Source organism: Trachemys scripta, chromosome 16 (genome assembly GCF_013100865.1).
Source record: "Trachemys scripta elegans isolate TJP31775 chromosome 16, CAS_Tse_1.0, whole genome shotgun sequence".
Lineage (NCBI taxonomy): Eukaryota > Metazoa > Chordata > Testudines > Emydidae > Trachemys > Trachemys scripta.
Window position 1 is genome coordinate 17,149,558 of NC_048313.1, and position 8,347 is coordinate 17,157,904.

General features: G+C 52.5%; 1 protein-coding gene and 1 pseudogene across 1 annotated transcript; one reads left to right on the forward strand and one right to left on the reverse strand.

The window, feature by feature from the left end:
- Window positions 1-107: 107 nt before the first annotated feature.
- ELOF1 (elongation factor 1 homolog) lies at window positions 108-4,907 on the forward strand. The gene is made up of 3 exons (XM_034792829.1): window positions 108-257; window positions 1,832-1,902; window positions 3,023-4,907. The coding sequence occupies exons 1-3, from the start codon at window positions 142-144 to the stop codon at window positions 3,085-3,087; spliced, it is 252 nt and encodes an 83-aa protein (XP_034648720.1). The 5' UTR covers window positions 108-141; the 3' UTR covers window positions 3,088-4,907.
- On the reverse strand, window positions 1,981-2,116 carry LOC117889296 (annotated as a pseudogene).
- Window positions 4,908-8,347: the final 3,440 nt, after the last annotated feature.

Here is an 8,347-nt window from a genome sequence, read left to right on the forward strand (position 1 = left end):
CCCCCCACGCTCACTCCTGGGCGCCCTGGAGCTGGGGGGGGGGGAGGTGCGGTGGATGAAGGAGAAAGGGCAGCACGCGTGATTCCCCCTGGCCCTTAGAGGACTGACGCTTTCCCTCTCCTCTGTGCCTTGCACGCAAAGATGGGCCGCAGGAAGTCAAAGCGGAAGCCCCCACCCAAGAAGAAGATGACGGGCACGCTGGAGACGCAGTTCACCTGCCCCTTCTGTAACCACGAGAAGTCCTGTGATGTCAAAATGTAAGTGGGTGGGCCGGAGAGGCCTCTCTGGTTCTCATGGTGGGGGGCGCAGCCCGCTGAGCTGCCGTGTTAGTGCCCATTAGGGTACACTTATGGGGGCTGCGGCTCTCGGGGTGCAGGGGATGCGCTGATTCCCACCTGGCGCTGGATCAGGAAGTCCCCACAATGTGGGGTTCGGTGCATTACTGGGCAAACGCAACTCATTCTCTGAAACCTCTTGTGCTGGCCGCTGCTGGAGACAGGACACTAGGCTGTTGGCTTGGCTCAGTATGACAGAGGGAGGGAACTGGGCTAGATCGGCCTGTTGGTTTGATCCAGTATGGTAGCAAGGGACAAAACCGGGTAGATATTAATACCTAGTTCTTACAGGGAGGCTAGAGCACTAGGCCAGGACTCCAGATAGGTTGGTTCTATTTCCGGCTCTGCCACTGGTCTGCTGAATGACCATGGGCGTGTCACTTTACCTCTCTCTGCCTCCATTTCCCCATCTGTAAAATGGGAATAATAATACCAACCTCCTTTGTAAAGTGCTTTGAGATCTGTGGATGAAAAGTGCTAGATGAGAGCCAGGGGTGGTGGTTATTATTATTATTATTATTAGCACTTTTCATCAGTAGATTGATGATCCTGTTTGTCAGATCTGGCATGGTAAGGAAGGGGAACGTTACTGGGTAAGCTGGGCTAATTGGTCTCTTCCGATTGGAGATGGAAGCCACGCTAGAAGGGGTCCATTTGGTTTGATCTGGTACAGGTAGAGGGTGGGATACAGGGCTAGACTGGCCCATTGGATTGATTGGTGTGGTATAACCTACATTTGTGACAAGAGCCGTATGAAAGCATTTCAGTAATTAAGCAACTTATTTTTAAATGGTGCAAGTGAGCAACAGACATTAGCAACACAGTAAGAGCGTTTGGGTTTTTGCTATATCCCCATCAGCAGGTAATACTGAAGCCGGGCTGTGCATATGCTGGGTCATGTCCATAAAAGTAGTAGGAAAGTGCAGCAAGATTTCCCTATTAGGAATTTTTTCCTAATCTTCGTCCCGTTTTCCTGTATTTGAGCGTATAATGAACCACACTGGAACTCAGGTTTGTACCATCTCAAATGCTTCCCCTCCCCCTTCAGAGCAGGCAGATGGTTTGCACATTTTTATGTTTGTTTGTTTATCTTTTAGCCTACTGCCTACATGTTTAGTTCTCTTAACTTCCCATAAATCCTGAGACAGAACATGGTCCGTTGGTTAAAGGAGAAGACTAGGAGTCAGGACTCCTGGGTTCTTTTTCCAGCTCTTGCAACCAACTTGCTTTGTGATCACGTTGGGCAAGTTGCTTCCCTTCCACTCACTCATTTCCCTGTCAGTAAAATGTGAATAACTTTAGTAGCTCTTGGGTTGTGATGCTTCATTTGTTAATGCTGCATTTTGTTTCAGTGGGTGCTATGGAAGAGAAGTGTATTCTTCTCTTAAGTCAATTTTTCTAACCACTTGCTCTTGTTTGTTTGCTCTTTGAACTTCCATTCGTCTTGCTCTTTGGAAATATTTGCTGTTGTTGGAATATTGTTTTCTATGTTCCAGGGACCGGGCTCGGAACACTGGCGTGATCTCATGTACTGTGTGTCTGGAAGAATTTCAAACTCCCATAACGTGTATCCTTTGCACTGCTAATGACTGAAGCAGGGTACCTTCACTGTAGTTTTTTTTCCCATGGATTTTTTTTTAAATGCCAGGGGAAAGCACGAATGCAGTCCCCCACTGCCACAAATTATGCAGTCAAGTTTCCTGCATTTGGGGAAATCACAGGGGTCAGCACACCCGCAGCACACCTTCACGATCATGGTATCTCCCCTACCAGGAGGGAAATGTATTTTCCGTGCTGATCTACTTCAGCCACAGAGGTCTTGGAGTTCCGGTTTTGCTGAGACCCCAGAACTTTGCCGATGTGAAGTGTCCAAGTATCTGCAAAATTAGAACCTGCTCTGGTTGTAGTCAGATCCCTGCCTGGGGTTCGGTGCAGAGCTTCTTGTGGTATCTTGGCACTTCTTGTTCCAGCCCGTGATGGAAACTGGAAGCAAACAGGCAGTAGCTAAAATAACTAGACAGTCATACAGCCCTGCTCATAGATTCCAAGGCCAGAAGGGACCATTGTGACCATCTAGTCTGACCTGGCTAACGCAGGTCACAGGACTTCCCCAAAATAATTTTGTTTGAACTAGGAAAACGTCCAATCTTGATCCTGTCAGTGACGCAAGGAAAAAACTTGGGTGGTTCATGTAGCTGTTAGGAACTGAGTCCAGAAGCACACGTTAAAAAATAGAATTAACTTCCCATCTTGCTTTCACGTGTTGGCCTTTATCATCCTGCAGCAGCATGAGACGACTGCTTGGATAGCATGTTCTTAGTCCGTGTCCGCACTAGGGTCAAAATCATGGTTGGTATGACAGGGAGTTAAATGTTAGCAAGGCTGTCTGCTAACTTCACCCTGGAGGTGCCTCGATTTCCCCATCTCTAAGGTGGGGCTAATGATACTTGCCTCCCTTCAGAAGGTGCTTTGAGATGGACTGCTGAAAAGTGCAAGGGCAGGACAGAGTGGCGCTGGTGTTTGTCCCACTGTGCCGTCATAAAGGGCCAGCAGACAGGTCTTGTGAGGAAGAGTCGGAAAGGTGCAAAGAAAATTTCTTAAGCTCCCAGTGCAAGATGAAGCCCATGCTTCAGGGGAGGTGGTGGTGGTGTTTTGGTGTCATCTTCCTTGACCTTTGACCCTCTCAGATCTTTCAGAACCGGTGGACGTGTACAGTGATTGGATAGACGCTTGTGAGGCGGCCAATCAGTAGCAGCAACTGGGCGGGACGCTCATTTGTGCTAATTCTGGATATTACAGTATTTTGTATGTGGAAAAAAATGTACTAGTTCCATACCACGAGACAGTCGGGGGCTTGGGAGAAGGTGGCTGGGTTTTTTATTAGCTTTTCCATTCAAGGGTCTTTTTATAGCTACTGTTCCTTTTTGTGAATTACCCTGAGGCCAATTTAGACCCATGCACTTTTCATCAGTGTGACGCTGTTCAGGGACAGTTTGGAAATGCTGCCCTAGTTAAGGGGGGCGGAGAGGAGCGTTTTGTTTTGCTCAGCCCAGCAGTTTGAAAGTTCACAAGATAAGAAACGACTTGTCACCAGGATTAAACGGCAACAGTTAATAAAAAAAAAAAAAAAAAAGTCCGGCACTACTCCTTGTCTGGCCAAGCGGTGTCCTTTTGCAATGCTGGCTGGATCCCTGTTGGAATAGGCTATATCTGACCTTCCACTCTGCTTTGAATAACAGTTGAAACGGTGATGCAGAGGCAGTTTTGTTTAGTGGTTAGAGCAGGGCAGCAGGTTGTCTGGAGTCCTGGGTTCTTTTCCCGTGACTTCCACCAGCTTCCAGTGTGATGCTGGGCAAGTCGCTTCCCCTCTTAGCACCTCAGTTTCTCCCTTTAAATCAGAGTGAATAACACTGATCTTTGTAAAGTGCTTTGAGATCTTTGGACACAAAGTGTGATAGAAATGTAAGATCGTCCCTCCCGCAGTCCCAGTTCTGGATGTTGGTTTTTGGCTAGCTCTCTCCAACAGACTCATTGGCACAGAAAAGTCCCCAGCCGACCCATTTAACTTTGACTTACCTAAACGAGGGCACTGCTGTACTTGATTTACATTCTCCAGTGCCGGGTAAACTGGTTTGACCGAGCCATTTGTCAGCAAACAGGACGACCACGGACACAGATGTCTGCTTTTCTCAGACAGGTCCCCTTGCAGCAGTTTTGCTCATTTGTCTCTTAAGCAAAATACAGCAAAACTTCAGTACTGGAGGGTGGGAAGTGAGTCAGGCTGGAGAACTGGGGGCGGGGGATGAGGGGAAGGGAGACAGGTGTCTATGGCACGGAAGGCTGAGGATCAGATAATTTTTGTTACTACGCTTTCTTGAGTCTGGTCGTGGTGTCAAATGTGTGTTACCTTCTGAACGTGCAGACGCTAGACTGAGCAAACCCTCTGCTTCTTCGGCTTGCAGATCGGTTTGGTGCTCACGGCTCTGATTTATTTTGGGGAGAACTTCCCTCTCTCTTAGCTTCAAAACGTTCGCCTGTGTTCTGATGCCGCAGTTACTCAGGGGTTCGCAAGAGGCAATATGTCAGCCATTGGCGCCACTGAGTTTTAAGGTGGTGGCAGATCCCTGGCTGAACTGATCTGGGGCCTGTAGTGAATGGGCAGAGGATTGTTTGCAAGGGGGCATGTGAATCGGAGTGAGAGAAGGGATGGGAGGATGGGCTAAATTAGCCACCTTGGCCTCCCTTGGCTTTTACCTGCTGCTTTTAACTTGAGGAAATTCTTACTGTACGAAGAGGTTTCCTTTGATCTTCCTGGATGGTACCAGCAGCGCCTGGAGCTCCTTCCTGGACACTGATGATTTACAAGCCCCTGCCTCGGGAAGCTGCATGGGCTGGGGATTAAGCTGTTTTGAATTCCAGGCTGGGTTTGGACACCTTTCCCCGTGTGGGGGTGCAAAGAAGGGTGTAGCAAGCGGCTGTCCTGGTTTCGTTTGGGGTTTGTTTTGGGAGGGGGGCTCTTCAGAAATTGTTTGCAGTGGTAGAATGTCCCGTTAATAAATGCCATTATGGGGGAAAGTGGTCTTCGTGTGTCCTTTATCGTCGTTGGTGTCATATGGATTCTGGGCCGAGTGGCCGGACTCATTTCCCCGAGGCAGGCGGGCGTTTGCACAAGCCACACGCCTGTATGAGAGAGACAAGCAGCGGTAGTAAGACAGGCTGCGTACTTTGCCCATCTCTGCAAATTCCCTCCCTGCTCTGTGCCTCCGTTTCCCCTTTCGTAAAACGGGGGGTTAATCTCTTAAATGTGCTGCAAGTATTTGGGGTTTCTGCCTTGCAAGGCTGAAGAGCCGAACGGAACGGCTAGGATTCCACATCTGGTGATTTACTGCCCCTTACCCATCCCCTCTAGCTCTGTCAACTGACAGTTTATGGTATGTCAACAACAAAAACCCAAACAAACCCCCGGCAGTGAGTCTCGGAGCCTGGGTCAGCGGCCGGGGGCAGATTGCGCTGTGGGGCTAAAAATAGCCGTGTAGCCGTTCCTGCCTGGGCTCCGAGACCTGCCCCCTTGCCAGGATTCAGAGCCCGGGCTCCAGCCCGACTCGCAACGTTTACCCTGTAGCATGGGCTGCCCGAGTCACCTGCTGGGGTCGGGGCCGCAAGGCTCTGAGTCACCCGGGCCGCAGGCTGTCGCTGACGTAGTGTCCTGGAGGGGAGGCGGGTTCTGTGACCCTGGAATGGCCAACGCAGGCTTCCTGGCTCAGCGAAATGAGCCGACACTACCCGGGGCTGCGGTCCAGCGAAGGACAAAAGGCTGCAGCGGGAGTAGCTGGGGTGGAAGAAAATCAGCTGAGCCGGCGCTATTTGTTCTGGAAGCCTCTGCTGGGTAAACAGCTCGTAAAAGCTGCTGGGCCCTGACTAGGGGTCTGGGGAGAGCTCTGGGGCCCTTCTCACTTTGCTCCATGTGCTGTAAACCGTTCAGTTGTGTCCTTTAGAAGCTGGGGGGATGTGGCTCTCGCAGGGCAGGGGCTGAGAACACTGGCTGCTGGGCCTGGCAGAGCCAGTTTTGTTTATGAATCTCTGCCTATGCGCCTCAATCCTGACCCACAGCCCCCTGCTAGCCCAGCCCTGTCCCCCCAGCTCTGCCCGTGCCCCTCAGTGCTGACCCACCGCCCCCTGCCAGCCCAGCCCTGTCCCCCCAGCTCTGCCCGTGCCCCTCAGTGCTGACCCACAGCCCCCTGCCAGCCCAGCCCTGTCCCCTCAGCTCTGCCCGTGCCCCTCAGTGCTGACCCACAGCCCCCTGCTAGCCCAGCCCTGTCTCCTCAGTCCTGACCCACAGCTGCCTGCTAGCCCAGCCCTGTCCCCCAGCTCTGCGCATGCCCCTCAGTCCTCACCCAGGCCCCTGCCATCCTTGCCCTAGACTTCCTGCACGCACAGCTTTGCTCGTCCTTCTCCACTCTGGCCCGTTGCTCCCCTGCTATCCTGTGCTATCATCCTCGCGTCTCCATTGCCCCAGGCCTGCCTACGTCCCTCCGTGGAAATCCTCGCCCCCTGTTTCCGGGCTTGGGGCTCTCGTGAGCACACCCTGCAAGTCGTCCTGAGCTAGATGGCGGTTTGAAGGGCAGAGTAGCCATTGTGGCCTTGCATGAGCCCATCACCAGCAGAGGCAAAAGGCCGGTCACTCAGACGCTCCTCGTGACTTCCAGCCTGAGCCAGTGTGGCCTTGAACCGCTGCAGCCAGGTAGTAACAGCGCAGAGAGTATGCGACGTGCTCCGGGGAGGGAGGAGGTTACTTAGTGCTTAAACCTCCCTCTCTCCCTTAATCTTTCCTTCTCCGGCTCTGTAGCGTGGCATAGCGTCCTAGCCACGTCGCACTGGACGGGACCTCGCTAGGTCGTCTACTCCAGGGCCCTGCACCAAAGCGGGACCTAGGCTATGCCCGCTTGGCCCCAGAGCACAGACGCGGCCTACGCTGGCGGAAGTCGTTCTGCGGGGGGGAGGGACACCACCTCTCCAAACGCCGTCGACAGAAGCCGTCTTCTGTCAACATAGCTGCATCTACACTGGAGGTTTTATTGGCATAGCTATGTTTTTTCAACCCCCCCTCGCCCTCCCCCCTCCCCCATGCTACCTTTACCGGTGTTGGTTTTAAGCGGAGAACAGGCCTGTAGCATCAATTCTTTGTGTGGTCTTCTAAAATCCTGGCGTGCAAACCCCTTCCCACACTCCGGTTTTCTTTCGCGGATGAAGACGGGGGAGGTAAGGCGTGTCTCTCTTCCCCCACTCCTAGCCCTGCTGCGGCATTACCTCCGTGGGGCTGGGCTACCCCGCTCCTCCAAGGCACGCGTGCCATTTGCCCTTTCCTTTGAAGATCTTAACAGGAACCCCCTGAAACAGGGCCGCGCGGGGTCTCGCTTGCATTTTTCTATGGCTGCTACGTGTCATGTCAAGAACATAATCGCAAACTCTCCTGGACCTGGTACGGAGACTTGTAACCAGAAGAGTTATGGAGGGATTGTCCCTGCAGTGCCAACGGCTTGTGACGTAGATCCAGCCGTCGCTGTAGCCCTGCAAAGCGCTTGTCTCGACTTCTGAGGGGTAATGAGGCTTTTAAGGGGGGATGGGGGGTGCCTAAGGAGCATCCGTCTGCCTGTGACGGCCTGAGGAGGACAGAGGTGGACGATGTTGTGCCTGTGTAAGCGGTTACTTTGGCCTGCGTGTGTACACATCACCCCCTGGTGGCCGATCTTACGGCAAACAGAGCAGCCGGCTGCTTCCCCGAAGCTAAAGTGTCAAGTTTGTGTTGAAGGATCTGGGTGTGAGGTGTCCGGCAGCGTTTGTGGGCGGGTATCCAAGCCTTCCTGTGTAAGTGCTGAATTACTGGCTAGAGCCCTGTGCACCGGCTGGTAATGGGGTTTACAGACAGAGCTGGGAGGGTTGTGGTTGGCCGGCCCTTCCCTTCCCTGCCGCACGGGGGTAAAAGGGGGTAAATCCATCCGGGAGGAAAGCCAGGGCAGGGCTTAAGAGCCTTCGCTCATCCCTACCATTGATGCATGCTGGAAAATGAGCATTTATAGACCGCTTCTTCTCTTCAAAGCACTTCAACACTCACTGTTCATCTTTAGCCTGACCAGACATTGTCAACCCAGGCATCCTGGGAGGAGGGAAATCCGCCTAGCTGTCGGTATTGTCTACGCAGCCTCCTCTGTTAAAGGGACGCCGTGGGCCTGAACCTCTGTCCGCGTCATTGTACCCGATCTATGCGCTTGTAAACCCAAGAGTGCTAGAAATCAGCGTTGGGGAGGGGAGACAAAGGTTGTTTTTCTCTCTCTGGTTCGCCTGTGCTTCTGACAGCACTTTCCGTAGAGAAGAAGGATGTTCCTGGGGTTGGGGTGCCGACCAGAGATGTGGGGTAGGCCCTGCCCCACCACAACCTTCTAGTCAGGTAGTTTAATAGGCCTCAGTTTCTCCATCTCTAAAATGGGGGCTATTTGTGCTGACGATTACTGTTA

What these genes read in the sequence shown, in the direction of transcription:
- ELOF1 (XM_034792829.1), top strand. Translation starts at nt 142, where the DNA reads ATGGGCCGCAGGAAGTCAAAGCGGAAGCCCCCACCCAAGAAGAAGATG. An exon ending in AAGTCCTGTGATGTCAAAAT is followed by an intron (nt 258 to 1,831) that starts GTAAGTGGGTGG and finishes TCTATGTTCCAG; the next exon opens with GGACCGGGCTCGGAACACTG. An exon ending in ATTTCAAACTCCCATAACGT is followed by an intron (nt 1,903 to 3,022) that starts GTATCCTTTGCA and finishes TGACCCTCTCAG; the next exon opens with ATCTTTCAGAACCGGTGGAC.